This window comes from Muscardinus avellanarius, assembly GCF_963383645.1.
Source record: "Muscardinus avellanarius genome assembly, chromosome: X".
Taxonomy (NCBI): domain Eukaryota; kingdom Metazoa; phylum Chordata; class Mammalia; order Rodentia; family Gliridae; genus Muscardinus; species Muscardinus avellanarius.
Window position 1 is genome coordinate 98,198,567 of NC_137792.1, and position 16,517 is coordinate 98,215,083.

The 16,517-nt window shown below is 40.7% G+C and overlaps 1 protein-coding gene across 2 annotated transcripts in view; it reads right to left on the bottom strand.

Moving 5' to 3' along the window:
- The window catches only part of MID2 (midline 2), a gene marked incomplete at its 3' end in the record, with an annotated part of 523,130 nt that overhangs the window by 86,050 nt on the left and 420,563 nt on the right, over positions 1 to 16,517 (bottom strand). The window contains exon 1 of one of the 2 annotated variants that reach the window (XM_080718701.1): positions 15,313 to 15,396. The exons of the other annotated variant lie outside the window; for it this stretch is intronic. Coding sequence (XP_080574827.1) covers positions 15,313 to 15,391 — 79 coding nt within the window. The 5' untranslated portion in view covers positions 15,392 to 15,396. Of the gene's footprint in view, positions 1 to 15,312; positions 15,397 to 16,517 lie in introns of those variants that run through there. 2 annotated transcript variants of the gene reach the window in all.

The window sequence follows — 16,517 nt, forward strand, 5'->3', positions numbered from 1 at the left end:
CTCCAATTTTGCCTGAAGCCCTTAATCCTCACTATGAAATTAAGCTTGGGAAAATATGCTGTGGGTCAGGATTGCCTTGGTTAAGGTCTAAATAGGATTTTTAACCAGAAATTTCTGAACCTCCTAGAGCTGTTTTCATAATTCTGTTAATGCCATGTATACATTTTCATGGGAGAGGGTTGTCGATAACTTTCAAAGGACTCGCAGGAGTCCTTGGCAGCCAGGAGTGGTGAAGCACACCTATAATCTCAGCTACATAAGAGACTAAAGGCATTAGTATTTCAAGTTTGAGGCCAGCCTCAGAAACTTAGCAAGACCCTGTGTCAAAATAAACGAATTAAAAGGGCTGAGTATGTAGCCTAGTGACAGAGCATCCCTGGGTTCAACCTTCAGTACAAAAAAGAAAATCTTGGCGGAAAAGTGAAACAACATTGTTCTAAAGTAACCTACTTTAACTGATTTCACCACAATAAAGAGTAATATAAGGTGTTTAAAATTTGTTGCTATAAGTTATTATAAGTAACATTTATCTACTCTTTTATTATCATACAGTAACTGCTTTATCCAATTTGGGGGGAACTGAATATTTTTTCAACTCCTTCAAACATTGTTTATCTATCTCTCATTTATGAGATCTCCTTGTTTGTAACTCCTAACCTGTCAGCATCCTTTCTACTATCCTCCATTTTCTCTATCTCCATAATTATCTAAGCAACTTTGCATCCATTATCTCATTTATCTTGTATAATTTTCTAAAAGAGATGTGCTATTATTACAAAAATGTAATTGTTCAGAGTCAAAACTCATTTGCAAGTAGGGAAACCAATGTTCAAGCTTAGGAAGATTGCTTCAGATATAAACCTATATATTTATTGTCAACTTATTTTTGATATAGGTTCCAAGATCACCCAATGGAGACAGAATAATCTTCTCAACAAATGGTCCTAGATTGTCACATGAAAATGTAAATACAAAATGAATCAATGATCTAAACATAAGACCTGAAACTATAAAATGCTTGGAAGGAAAAATAAGTGTAAATCTTCATGAAGTTAGACTAGTCAACAATCTTTGAAATGGCACCAAAAGCATAAGCAACCAAAGAAAATATAGATAAATGGTACTTCATCATAATTTAAAACTTTAGTGTTGCCAACAGAACCATAACAAACTGGAAAAGCAACTCACAGAATAGAACAAAATATTGCAAATCATATCTGATATGAGTCTAGTATCTAGAAATATATGCTACTCTTACAACTCAAAAATAAAAAAGACAAATAGCCCAACTGAAAAATGTACAAAGGATTTGAATAGTCATTTCTCCAAAGAAGATATACAAATTATAATAAGCACATGGAAATGTGTCCAACATCATTAGTCTGTAGGGAAATGCAAATAAAAGCCACATTGAGATAGTACTTCACACATGCCAGGATGGCTATAATAAAACAAAATAAACAAAAAAAAACAGAACATAGAAAGTGTCAGCCAGCATATGGAAAAAATTATGTTGCTGGTGGGAATGTAAAATGGAGCAGCTGCTTTGGAAAACAGTTTGGCAGTTCCTCAAAGGTTAAATGGAGAGTTACTATATGACCCAGCAATTCCACTCCCATGTATATACCCCCCAAAACTGAAAATGTGCTCATTCAAGAAATTGTACACAAGTTACATATCAGTAGTATCCATAGTGGACAAAAAGTAATGAACCCCCAAATCCGTCAGCTAATGAATGGATTAACAAAATGTTGTATAGCCATATAACAGAATATTATTTGGCTATTATAAAAGGAATTGAATACTGATACATGCTAAAAGATGGATGATCCTTGAAAACATTATTCTGAGTGAGAGAATCCAGTTTTAAAAGGTCATATAATTCCCTTTATAGGAAATGCATAGAATAGATAAACTAGTCACAGGAACAGAAAATAGATTAGTGGTTGCCAAGGTTCAGGAAATGGGTAAGGAAAATGACTACTAATAGGTACAGTTTTTAGGGATGATGAAAATGTTGTGGAATTACATAGATGTGATGGCTAAACAACTTTTTGAATATACTAGAAAATGCATTAAATTTTATGCCTTAAAATGGTGAATACTATGATATGTAAATTACATGTCAATTAAAAAAAAGAATTATAACTCAGGTTTATCTGACTCCAAAGTGTAAATAGTTAACCACTATACTATGCTACTAACTGTAATTGCATAGTATTTATAAATTCTATTGGATTACTCACTTCTTTCTATTATTTTTCTACATCAGTGATACCCTGTATACATTTTGCATTGCCTTATAAGAGCTTTAATGATCACCAGGTATCAGAAAATTCTCCACTCCCAATTTTTACTCACTTAAAAATATTTAAGCCGGGCGTGGTGGCGCACGCTTGTAATCCCCGCGCTTGGGAGGCAGAGACAGGAGGATCGCGCAGGTTCGAAGCTAGCCGCGCGCGCTGGCTTAGGAGACCCTGTTTTCAAATAAAAATATAAAAACAGGTCCGGGAGTGTAGCCCGGAGATAGAAGGGCTTCCAGGAACCCCAGTACCACCAAAAAAAAATATTTAAGTGACTCCTGAAAAATGTTTCACTCCTATCATTTTATTTTAGCAGAAGAAATTGTTATGGCAAAAATAAAATAATGACAGTGTTACAAACTCAGTTTTGAGTCACTGATCTATGCAGAATTAAAGAGTATGCTAAGGATGAAGACAAAATGTGAATGATTACCTGTCATTGGGTTATAGGTAATCATAAAGCTTTATTCAGGACTTCTGGGAAGATGGCGACCGAGAAAAGCGGGGCTTAAGAGCCCCGCTAACAACAAATCTCCATTACCACAAAATCAGCGCCTTTCATAGCCAGAAAACACCATCACCAGTGAAACAAAAACTCACCAGGCTCCAGAGAGAAAGCGGACTGAGAACAGAGCCACAGAGGAGATACACCTGCCTCACGCCCGAGGATGCGGCAGACGCGGCAGCAGCGCCATACTGCCGGTGGCACCTGCGAATTCACGGGACAGCTACAGCAAGCCGAGGTGAGCCACTGCGGAACAGCCAGGCGGGATTTCTCCGCGCAGAGAGCATCTAAAGCTCCCAGTGGCCGAGCTCAGCACACGCTGCAGGGATTCAGAGTGAAAATCAAAACCAAGAAGAAAAACACCAGCCCCACAGCCGAGGGCGTAGCAGCGGCGCCATATTGCCACCGGCGGCAGCAGCAGAGAATTCAACGAGGCCAGTACAGCTACATCTGCGTACTCAAGAACAGTGAGTCAAATTGCGGGCCACAGAGGAGAAATCCCAGTACTGTACTCCCTGGGACTTGACCCAGTGGGGGAGGGGCGGTGGCAGAGATATCACATCATAGGAGAACATGCAACCTGGCACCCCCCACAGTCTAAAGCAGCCTCTAACGACTCTCTGGGTCGGAGACTCTGTGATACAACCCAGTAAAGGAGTAGTGGGGTCTGAGATACTACAGACTCGAGATCCAGAACACCTTAAGTGAAGTCATAGTGACCCAAGGGAAGAACCCAGAGAAGGCACAAACTTCCGAAATCATGGAAAAGAGGAATAATACTGGAGCAATGAATGCTCACAACCCCACAACATCAGAACCCGATAAAACAGAAAATCAGAGATTTCTAGAAGATCAAATCAGGAAAATAACTGTAGAAATAATAGAGGTGCTTCGAAAAGAACTCAGAGAGAGCCAAAAAGAGATAAAGGATGCAATTAATGAAGTAAAGGCCTCAATTCAAAGCACAAACAACCGATTAGAACACATGGAGAACATAATCTCGCTCTTAGAAGATGAGCAATCCAAAAATGAACGCATAGTTTCTAATCTAGAAAAAAAATCCGACAGCAGGAATCTGATATTGAAGAAATATGGGCCCATTAAAGAGAGCTAACCTAAGAATAATTGGAATAGATGAGGGAAAAGAAAGTGAAACCAAAGGGATCAACAATCTCTTCAAGGAAGTAATAGCAGAAAATTTTCCAGACATAGAGCAAGAGGTCGATACACAGGTCCAGGAAACTTATAGAACTCCCTTTAGACAGGATCGGAGAAGAGGATCCCCACGCCACATAATTGTCAAAATGACCAATGTGGAAGCCAAGCAGAGAATCTTAAAGGCAACAAAAGCCAAGGGCCAAGTGACATTCAGAGGCAAACCAATTAGAATCACTCCAGACTTCCCAAACCAAGTCATGAGAGCCAGAAGGGCTTGGAGTAACATATTCCAAACTCTGAAAGAAAACAACTTCCAGCCAAAAATTTCCTACCCAGCAAAACTTTCTATCAAATTAGATGGAGAAATAAGAAGCTTCCATGACAAACAGAAACTGAAGGAATTTATGTCTTCAAAACCAGCACTAGAGAAAATACTCAAAGAGATTAACTACAAAGAAGAAATAGGTAACACACTCCAGAACTAGAGAAACAAGATTTTCCATCCAACAGACAACTAAGATTGGTTATCTGTGGAGATTCATTATTTATGTTAGTCTTTTACCTATATCTAAAGGGTATTGTTTGCCTTTATTATTGTTAATTTTTAGGATTTCTAGTTGGAATATTAATATACCTTCAGATATAGCAATTGGAAATATTTTATCCCATTCTATTAGTAACTGTTAACTCTGTTTACATTGTCTTTGGATATACAATTTTTTTTTAATTTTTAGGGAGTTTGTATACTCCTCTGTTGCCTGTGCCATTGGAATCATAACCAAGAAGTCACTGCCAATTTCAATGTTGTGAGGTTTTATGACCCAGATTTTCTCCTAAAAGTTTATAGTCTTAAGATTTATATTTAGGTCTATTATCTATTTTGAGTTAATATTTGTATATGGGATTAGGTAAGGGTCCAATTTTATTCTTTTCCATGTGATTATTATTTTTTAACAATATTTAGTTAAAAGATTATTATTTCCACCACCAAATGTTTGTGGAAACCTTGTCAAAAATAACTTGACAATATAGGGAAGAATTTAGCTCTAGGCTTTTATTTAACTCCAATGGTTTATATATCTGCCTTCAGAATAGTACTACACTGTTTCAATTATTGTAGCTTTATATGATTTGAAATCAGAAAATATATATCTTCTAGCTTTGTTCTTTTTCAAGATCGTTTTGGGTACTTAGAGTCCATATTCCACATTAGGATAGATTTTTTTCTGAAAAATAAATATATAAATATATGATAGTTTCACCTAAAAAATAGAAAAAAAAATATTCTCTGGTAAGAAAGAAAGCAAAAAGAAATATTGAAATGTCATCTTTAAGTCATCAAAAGCTTGGTATCAGACAAATGAAACTGTTATGTGAGATTATCATATTTAATTTTAGATAAATTGCCATAATACTAGATGACAACTACTAAGCCAAGCATGGGAGGGAGGGATGGGGAGAGAATGGGGTGGGGATCGGGTGGGGGCTGACTGGGCATTGTGTGCATGTATGTCTACAAAAGTATGTATCCTACTATGATGTATGAATACAGTGCACCAATAAAAAATAAATAAAATAAAATAAAATAATAAAATAATAAAAAATAAAAAAGCTTTATTCAGAAAAAAGAAAAAAAAAAACAAAACAATGGTTTGTCATTAAAATGCCTCGGAGGGCAGAACCATTTGCCATACATCACAGCATCCCATATGTATGACATATATTAAATTTTTGTTGCTCAACTTAAATTTTTTACAGGTGTCCTATATAAGGAATGCTGAGACAAAATGGGTTAAGAAACAATTGTCCATGTGCATACACCCTAATTAGTTCTCTTCTTAGCATTCTCACTGATGTAATCTCCAATAACTGACCATACAACTTAGAGGAAGGGAGATTTATTTGCTCACAGTTTTTGGAGAATTCAGAGGTACAGTTCATGTCAGGCTGGGTCTGCAGGGCTTAGGGTATGGCAGTTGGAAGTAGATAAAGGGAGATAGCATGTTTCTGCTCTCACATTACAGAGGCCAGAAGCCAAAGAGGGAGCAGAGGAGGAGGGAACATATATAATCCTCAAGGTTACACCCCCAATCAACTCTCTTCAACCAAGCCCTGCTTCCAACAAGTCTACCTTGTTTCTATGAGGGATAGGGAGCCATTCTAAACCTAAACCATTACACTCTGCCCCCTGCCCTAATTTTATGGCCACCTCACAATGAGAAATGCATTTAGTCCATCTTCAAGAGTTCCATAATCTTAACAATTTTAGCATCACTCAAAAGCCCAAAGTCCAGAGTCTCCTCTGAGACTCAAGGTAAACTCTTGGCTGTGAGTCCCTGTAAAAACAAAAAAAAAAATTTACACACACCCAGTGTACAATGACACAGAGTGAACTTTTGAATTCCACAAGGTAAGACTAGGGCCATAGGATGAAAGAATGGGACCAAAACAATATCTAAATATAGCAGGGCAAGCATTTTACCTTGCAGCTCCACTTCTAGAATTCGGAGGCACATGGTGGTAAGATTCAATCTCCATGGGGCCATGGCAGTCCCACCGCTATGGCTAGATTGGTTGCAATGGGCTGCATACTGGCTCTTCTAGCCTGTCTCAATGGCTTACAAATTGTAGCCTTTCTTGTAGTCATTCCACTTTTCTAGTACTTCTGAATTGCAGGAGTTTTCCTTGAAATCTTGACTTCACCCTCACAGCTTTACAAATTGCTCCATTTGGGCCCACTTGCAGGCATTCTGACCCTGACACATGTTGCTTGGCTTCCCATGCCTTTGTTTGAAATCTGGGTGTAGACTCCACAATCCCTTTGTTCCAGTAAAGCCAGCACTATGTAAGCACCTGGATAAACCGCCAGCAGGAAAGGTAGAGTTGCCCTCTTTAATCACTGCCTCTGGGCCCTTTACAATCACAGCAAATAGACCTTCCTCAATGGCACCCTTTAACCTGTTTTTATGGTTATCAACTGTCATGACCACATTCCTTTCTTTGTTTTTATGCAAATCTTGAGCTGCCTCAACAACAATCCTTAGTTTGTTTCTAAGCAAAACATCCAATCGCCCTTTAGCCATCTGACTCTCTTCCACATCCTCTTTCTGGGCCACAGATTTATATCTGCCTTTCTGGCCAAACTGAAAATCTATAATGTCTCTCTGATTTGCTTTCTGCTCCCAAAATTCACTGTGCAAATTACTGTATGCAGATATTAATATCAACAATGCAATCTGGATAGTTTCTTTTGAGTGTTCCTCCCCCAGCTTAATCAGTCCATCATATTTATTTATTTATTTATGTATTTACATATTTATTTATTTATTTATTGTGGCACTGGGATTAAACTGAAAGGCATTCAGATTCTGAGATACACCATCATCCTTATATTGTAGTTTTTGAAACAAGTTTTCACTAAGTTGCAGAGGACCTTCCTAATGCTGACCATGAACCTGAAATCCTCCTGTTTCAGCCTCCCAAATAATAAGATTATAGGAGTGTGCCACCATGTCCAGCTAGTCCATCATTTTTAAATTAAGCCTCACATAAAATTTCAGGATGCAGGCAAGATGCCAATAAGTTTTTCTGCCAGAATATAACACATGTAGTCTCTACTCCATGTTCCTATGTAGTCGTTTTTGCCTTCTGAAATCTCATGAGTGCAGCCTATCGTCCACCTTTCTAGCCACATGCTGGCTCTTCCAACTTCCTATCACATAGCAGTTACAAAGTTTCATGAAACACACAGTCAGACTTAAATACAGCAGTGACTCCACTACTCTGGTACTATTTCTATCTTAGACAGCATTCTCACTGCTGTAATTCAAAACAACTAACCACACAACTTAAAGGAAGATTTATTTGCTTGCAGTTTTTGGAGAATTTAGAGGTACAGTCCATGCATGCTGGGTCTGAAGAGCTCAGGGGATGGCAGTAGGCAGCAGAAAGAGGGAGAGAACAAGTCTCTGCTCTCATATCACAGAAGCCAGAAACCAGAGAGAAGGCAGGGGAAGGAGGAAACATATATAATCCTCAAGATCACACCCCCAGCTTCACCCAACCAGCCCTGCTTTCAACATTGCTACTTTATTCCTTTGAGAACTAGGGAAAGAATCAATACAAATCATTACATCTTCCAAATCATTTAGTTACTGTTGTACAGTCAAATATGTGTATGTATTTACCCTTGCTTTATTCTAAAATTGTTTCTGTATAGTTTAACTTCACCCTGAATTCCTCTTCAGACTGAGACCCATGGGAAAAAAGAAGCCAATGAGAATAAACTAAGTGATGAGTTACCAGAAAGCTCTATCCATGGGTAGACATAGAAGATGAGTTTCAATGAAGGGAATAGATTTAAAAAAAAATCAGTCTCCACTTGCAAGTCAAAAGATTGATTTTAGCATTGCCCTCCAAGTCTGACACTTAGCTAACTCCTATCAAGAAATAAGCTATGGCCTGGCGTGGTGGTGCACGCTTGTAATCCCCGCGCTTGGGAGGCGGAGACAGGAGGATCGTGCAGGTTCGAAGCCAGCCGTGCTGGCGTAAGAGACCCTGTTTAAAAAATATAAAATAGGTCTGGGAGTGTAGCCAGGAGGTAGAAGGGCTTCCAGGAACCCCAGTACCACCAAAAAAAAAAAAAAAAGAAATAAGCTATGATTTACACTTGGTATAATTCTATTATTTTGAGTGTCATTTGAACATAATTAAATATCCACTTATTCCAGCAGCTAATACTCCATCCAGTTTTTATCTTTCAGGTCTATAGAGCATGGCCCTGGGTTCTCAATACCTCCTCGAAGATTCAGTCTCCTCTCCTTCACAAAAACCATGAATGTGAAACCAACTCTGACTTATCAGCTATAGATTGAGAGTTGAACTGAATTATAGGGGTTTATTTAAACAACAAATTAACATATAACTATTCTTCAGGATATTAATGTTAATCTCCAATGAAATTTTTCTTAAAAATACTAGAACCTATCCCCTTGTGTTTAGGAGTATGATCAAATGAGTCCTGATATAGCCTAAAGTTTCCTCAACTTTAAAATGCTATTCAACGTGGACTAGAACCATCAGATGATCACTTTAAATTACTTTCCATCTCTGACATCCAGAGCTCTTGCTGTCTTTTACAATATAGGAAAGATACCTTGGTTATTGTAAACTAGTTCCTAAAAACACAAATCTTACTTATTGATATAACTAGAAAGGCCAACAAAAGATGGTTATCAACACCAAAAAATAAGAAATAAAATGCATGACTCTTGCTTGGCCAAGCCGAGGTGCTGACATACAGTGATCATATGGTTTGCCTTTCATATCTTAACGAAGATATAATGATGTTCTAGTGGACAATTAAATATAAATTAATATGAAAATCTTTTGGAACAAAAAAGAAGACAATCTAATCCTAGGACACAATGATTAGCAAAGGACACTTTGAAGTTCAAAAATAAATCATTTGAGAATGTAAAAGGAAACCAGTGCATAGAATTCTCATTCTATAAGGACTGAAAACAGCCAAAAAAGAGGGACTAGATAGTAATTATAGTTAATAATAATAGTCACCTTACATTTGTATAGGGTTTTATGCTTTTCAAGTTGTTTTAAAGCCACTATCACATTTGATTCACAAAACAGAGCCTGGTTGTAGTCCAGGATCTAAACTGAATTAGCTAAGTGATCTTAGATAAAATATTTAAATACTTTGAGACACATATTCCTTATTTTTTTTTATACTGGGGATGGAACACAGGGGCATTCTACCTGGGAGCTATACCCTCAGCCCTATTTTTTTATTCTTTATTTTGAAACAGGGTCTCACTGAGTTGCAAAGGGCCTCAGTGAGTAGTAGCTGAGGCTGTCCATGAACCATGAGCCTCCTATCTCAGCCTCACAAATGCTAGGATTACAAACTTCTGCCACCATGCCCAGCTCTTCCTTATCTATTGAATTAAAATATCTGTTTTATGTATCTCACAGGCTCTCATAAGGATCAGATGAAAATAAAATATAATAATTAATCTGTTTTACAAATATAAGCATTCTCATCATGCATTCATAGATGATATATACACTTGGAAATTCATCTCAAATGCATGATTGACATTATGGAGGATAATAATACTTACTCCACAAGATTTCTGGAGGATTGTGGGTCTGACTACAGTATTTCTTATGCTCCTATATCTTCCCCTTAAGGATGGTATGCCCCCAAGAGAAAAACTGTCTCTGTTATTTTCTCTTAAGCTTTCATCACACACAGAAAGCTCAAGACTGGAGGCTGATTACCGACTGGCAGAGAGAGCCACCACCAGTTCTTTCTAATAGGTTATTAAAGCCTACTTAATATTTTATAGTACATGGATTTAATGATATTTTTATTTCAATAATTAGCTCCTAAATCTAACCATTTGAGTATTTTATATAATACAGTCATCATAAACATTAAAATGAATATCAAATAGCAGAACTAACAGTCCTGAATCTGCTACATATGCAAAAGATTAATTTAAGTAACCAAGAAACGGATTTGCCAAGGTAACACATGATAATTGACAGGAATACTGAGTACAATTCATAACACCTTTATCTTAATGCAGATTACATTGCCAAGGTTATAAGGTTGGGGAACAAATGAAGAATAAACTTGATTTACCTACTGCTACCAGTACAGGTTCATATCTATTCTGGGATTGCTTTTACCAACCTCTCTTTCCCAATGAAATATTTGTGAATTTTTTAAATTTCAGCAGTCCACCTGGATGGACAGTCATCTTTGCTTCTACAGAATAAAACTGCCAATATACATGTATGTAGGACATGTTGCTGATTGCTAGTCCTTCGTTCAGGTCAGAAAAAAGGGACAGAGAACAGAGGCCTATTTAAAAATCAAGCTTCTACTCTCCTGGAAACCACATGGATCCTAGCAACCCTGAACAAAGGGCTATAGAGAAAGTAATCGAGGATTCTGGACCATAAACCATTTTTTCTATCTCTAGGCTGTATATATTCAGACACTTCGCTGTCTCGAATTAGCATTGCCTGCTATGCCTATACATTATGCTTCTATCAGAGAAAATTGCAAATACTGGGGTTTTATATTTCAGGAGGATTTTAGGTTATAAAATGAGTCTGTTATCAGATCATCTGGTTTCTGTAAGAAGATGATCCAGAGACTGGGAACCCTGTTCATCAACCAAAGGAGGCTAAACTGCAGACAAGAGGCTGAAACAAAGCACAAAGTCAGACAGTCAGAGTGCTATAGCAAGATAAGAATTAAAGTAGGATAACTCTTACAAGTGATACTTTGTTAACCCAGTTAGGAAAAACCAACATCCTAGTGAATATTCAGATGAAGCACATATGGAGAAAGGAATGATGGGATGTTGGCTTATTGCTCAAAATCCCTTCACCACCCATACTTTAAACATCTTATACCATCTAGTAGTCTAATCAGCTTATAGGATTTCTAAGGGAAATGAAGGATCTAGGTGATTAACTATCAAAAACATTATATCTGCCTGGAGATATAGCTCAGTGGTAGAGCTCGTCTAGCATGTTCCAGGCCCTAGGTTCAATCCAAGTGGATATACCATACATCCACAAAAAAAGACAAAATCTCTTCTACCATTTATGTGGGAGGAAATTGAGGCACAGAAAGCACAAGTAATGGGTCCACATAATCTAAAAGTGAAAGAGTTTGTGGCAAAAAAATAAAGTCCTCCCTGACAAAACAGATTCTAATCTCTGAAACTGTACAGGTTACCTAATAACAAAAAATTATATCTGACTATGATTATGAAGAAAAGGAAGATTAAAGAGTAACAGGACAGCAAGTAGCACAGATCTCTAGAGCCCATAGAAAACTCTTAGTAGAGCTTTAATAAATTAAGGCAAACAGAAAAATATACACAGATTCTTGGAGGAGAGGGGAACTGAAAAGGGTCTAGCAATCTGCACAGGGAGCTAAGTGGAGTTGGAATGCCTTGTCTTAAAAGCACTCATTTGATCTTACTTGCTAATGTGACCATGATACCCCACATACTGGTGGAGAAACATTTTTTCTAATCGCATCTGTACACTGCTCAGTGATGAGCCCAATGCTTTTTGAGAGACCTAAAATAAAGATACTAATATGATACTGTCTTTATACCCAAATTTCATTAATAAAAAGTGAATAGTGAACTGTACTGAACTGTGGTATATTGATTTTAATATGGTAAACCTTATAGTTTGAGGATGTAATGCTCTAAGCTAAGAAATCCAGCTTAAGTATGGAGGCACTTCATGAATACAAAAACTTATTTTCTCTTTTGCACTGAAGGGAGGATAAAAACTTAATGATTAATGCAAATGGAGCGCCTTCTGTCCTTCTCTAGTAACTGAGTTCCAGGGCTTAATGGCTGAAAAGTTACTAAAATCTCTAAAGAGCCAAGTGTAGTGGCTCACACCTGTAATCCCAGCTACTCATGAGGCAAAGGTAGGAGGATGGCATATTCTAGACCAGCTTGAGCTACTTGGTGAGAACCTGTCTCAAAATAAAATAAAATAAAATAAAATAAAATAAAATAAAATAAAATAAAAAGAACTGGGATGTAATTCAGTGGTACAGTACCCATGGGTTCAGTTTCCAGTACTGAAGAAAAGAAAAAGATTGAATGACAGGCACATACGAAGCCAGACAAATATTTCCAAGAATAGCCATTCAAAACATTTTCTGTACCTTAGCCCTGTGTTTGCCCTTTTTAGGGCTCTATGTCCCTGTTTAGAAAGAGGAAATTTGAGTTACTGGGGATAAAATGAAAAAAGCGTGCTCTCCTCTTCATCAAACCAATGAGGTTTGCTGAGTGATAAAGACATATTCCTTCTGTGGTTTCCTTTTCAGTAGCTGTGGTGTCAGCAGATTTTATGGGAGGAGGGATAGGGAATGGACAGGCTCACTACCCTGAGCAATATTTGGATGCAATTATGAGACTCCACTGGCATTACTTTAAGATCTGCAAGTTGGAGCAAGTTGTCTTGCTCTTAGAGGAGGGATTAACTAAACGAATTTCATCTAAATCAATTTGCACTGTTCAGATGATAATGTTTGTGAAGCAGCCAAGTCACTCTGATTTGCAGCATTACTTCCTGGAGGTGGCCCTGCAAGGTACAACATGCTTGGAGAGAACTCTAGTAGTCATGAAAGTAAATAGAAGGGATACAACCAGCACTCTGTACCTACCCTGTACCCCTGCAGACATAACACCCCAACCTGATCCTGGAGCTGCAGGTAATGGAGTCTAGCTTGAAATAAGAGGGAATCCAAAATACTGGGCCAACTCTGGGACCTTGGTCCAATCAGCAGATTCTGCACATTGTAGATTCTGAATAAATCTTGTTGATTTACTGCTGTTAGATGCCAATCCTGCATATGTAGCCAGGTGTAAAGTTATATGTTCCACTTTTCATTAGAAATTAACTAACAGCCCCCATATAGGCTAAAAATAGGTGAGGTTATGTTCTCAAATGAGTCTGACTTGGATTATTAGGTTAAAAAATATTCGACATGATTTGAGACTCAATTTAAAATCATCACTATTACTCTGTATACAAATGCATTGGGGGGAGACAGACTTAGGACCTACATATAATGATAGATTTGAATTCCAGGAGAACTAGCAAAGGCAAATTAAAGTCTCAGTAACCTAGGATCCTTACTTATACCCAGTCAATCTACTAACTCAATTAAAGGTAAATGAAGTACTGTCTTTGAAAAGCATAATGCTGAGGGTTTATAAAACACTTTCATCTTCAAAGGACCAAACTAAGACCCACAATACCAAGTACACAATATTACCTCTTTTATATAAGTACACCAACTATGAAAGAATGGTCTTAGGAATTCCCTAAGGCCACAAAGCCAATGCAACATCAGATTTGGGATGAATTCTCTGATCCTCTTGGCTCCTAGACCTGTATTTCAACCACATAAATCAGGTTGTGGGAAACAGTCAAGAGAAATCGAATTCACATTATATATTTGTATTAAGTTAATTGACTAGACAGTAATATATAAAAGTTGCAAAGGCTGTTTCTCCCTCAGGGCACTGATGAATGGATAGGAGGTAGAAAGAGGGATGAGTGTGTTTGGGGGGGTAATCATCTGGAGTGGAGCAACAAAATATCTCCCCAAGCAGAAGGAAAGTATGGGAGAACTCCCTATTTGGCAATCCCCCTTCTATTGGTACATGGCAAGAGAAACTGACTAGAACACTAGGAGGAAACAGAATGGGGTTAAAGGCCCAACTTAAACATCAAATGAAATAACCACACACACAGTACTTGTCTAGCCACCTTTTCAAATATAGCCCTTCATAAGGGCTCCTCCTAGGAGATGTATCCCTCACCATTCACCCGCCCCAAGCTCAGAAAACCTCCAAAAGGCAACGTGCTTGGGAAGCTACGTGGTTGGGAGTGCACAGGTTGCTGTGGAAAGGCAGGGACTCAAGGGGCTTTGACGGGAGATGCCAGTGGTTAATAGGTGTGAGACAGGGAAAAAGTAAGTGCTCCAGAAAGGGGGGGGGGAGTCTGGAGCAGAGTAAGTAGAGAGCCTGAAGACCTGAGGATCCCAATTTCCTCTCTACGAAGAAATGTCTCTGAAAATAATGTGCTGCACATGAAGGGCTAAGTAACCTAAACCGGGTCATCAGCAGTCATGTTCCTGTAAATCTACTCCGCGGTTATTTACCTAATTCTTACGAGCCAGAAATGGGGAAAATCAAACCCACCTTTCCCTGGGTCAGTCGCAGTCTGTCCTGTGGACATATGTAAGTTTCCCCTTTTCCCCACAGAGCTGGTTTCACAGCTAGGCCAGAAATAAGGAACCACCCAGACGGAGACTCGAGGATCGCTCCCCCAGCAGAGAGGGGATTAAGTTTCGCCAGGCCTCCCTGCCGACAGGGTGTCCACAGCATCGCCGGCTGCTGCGCCAGCACCGCCGGGCAGACTGCCGAGCTAGGGGCGCCGCCCGGCTTGAAGAGGCTACCGGCCGCGGGAGCGTGGGAAGGCGGCGATGCCCTTTCCCAGACTCGCGCCAGGGCGCCGAGGGACCGCTCCAGTGTTCCATTGCTCCATTGCCTGCCCGCCCTGGCCGCAGCAAAGGCCTCCAGCCGCCCCCGCCGCCCCCGGAGTGCAAACTTCGTCTCAGGAGGGCAGACGTAGTAGTCCGGCCCTGGCGGTGTGACCCAGAGCCAAGACCGGGCCAGAGTCCTTACAGCGGCCGCCTAGAGCCTCGCGGCCCGTCGCCCCTTCCCGCCGAGCCCGAGAGCACTAGCCCTGCGCCAGGCCCGGCGGCACCTGAAGAGCTGCCCGGGCCAAGGCGAGCCCAGCGCAGGCAGCTCCGCTCGACCCCCGGGGCCGCGGCGAGGGGGCGCATTTTACCCATAGCGTTCGCGTGTGCCAGCCATCTCCTACGCGCGCCCGAGAGCGCCGGGCGCTCGCCCGCCTCCGCCGCAAGCTGGCTCCGGCTCTGGCGCGAGCTCCCGGGCCCTCGTCGCTGCCGCCGCCGCCGCCACCACCACTCTAGGCCGCCGCCCGCCTTCGCCGCTGCCGCTGCCGCCGCCGCTGCGGCCGCCGCCGCCGCCGCCGCCAAGCAGCGGCCGGGATCAGCCAGCCCGCGTGCCCCGCAGGGGACAGCAAGGAGACCGCGACGCGACCGCGGCTAGGTCTCCCGGGCTCAACTTAAGACTTTTCTCCCCCTCAGTCCAGGGGCAGCACCATGACACCACGGCAGCACCACACTGTCATTTCCGCCGCCGCAGAGGAAAAAAAAAAAGGCAATCCCTTCGAGAAGGGGGTGGAGTGGGGGCAAACAGGGCCGAGACTGACACCCCAAGGGAGCACTGGGAGGGGCCGGGACAGAAGGGGCGCTGGGCCACCTTCCCGGGCTCACCTTCCACCGCCCCCGCCACTCCCAGCTCCCCCAGCCCTTCCTTTGGAAGCGCGTTTACATGTTTTCTTCCCTGGCAGGAGTGACCGGAGAAACCTGAGCGAGCAAAGGCTGTAGGTGGGTGGGGTTCGGATTACTACTGTACCTACCAGCTGATTCCAGCAGCCTTTCCTCCAGCGCCCTGTCATCTTGAGCGAAGACACAGAAGAGGGGCCCGAGCGGGCGCGGGTGTGTGTGTGTGTGTGTGTGTGTGTGTGTGTGTGTGTGAGAGAGAGAGAGAGAGAGAGAGAGAGAGAGAGAGAGAGAATGAATTATGTGAAATATAGAAGGAAGACTATGGCCAAACTCTTCTCCCACTGGCAACCTTCCTGGCCCCCAAAACCCACAGATTAGAAAAAGGAAAAGACCGTTGCACCCGCCAATGAGAAAAGAGTGCCTGGGTCTCCCGCACAGGTTCACCTGATGAAGCTGCTCTATGCAAAGTTAACTACGGAGTAAAACAAAAATAGTGGAGGAGACAGAAAAGGGCAGACAATTGAAGGAAACCCAACCCCTCTTTCTTTTTGCAAATGGAGAATAGCTGTATGTTACTGGCCTTGGGTAGAAGTTGTGT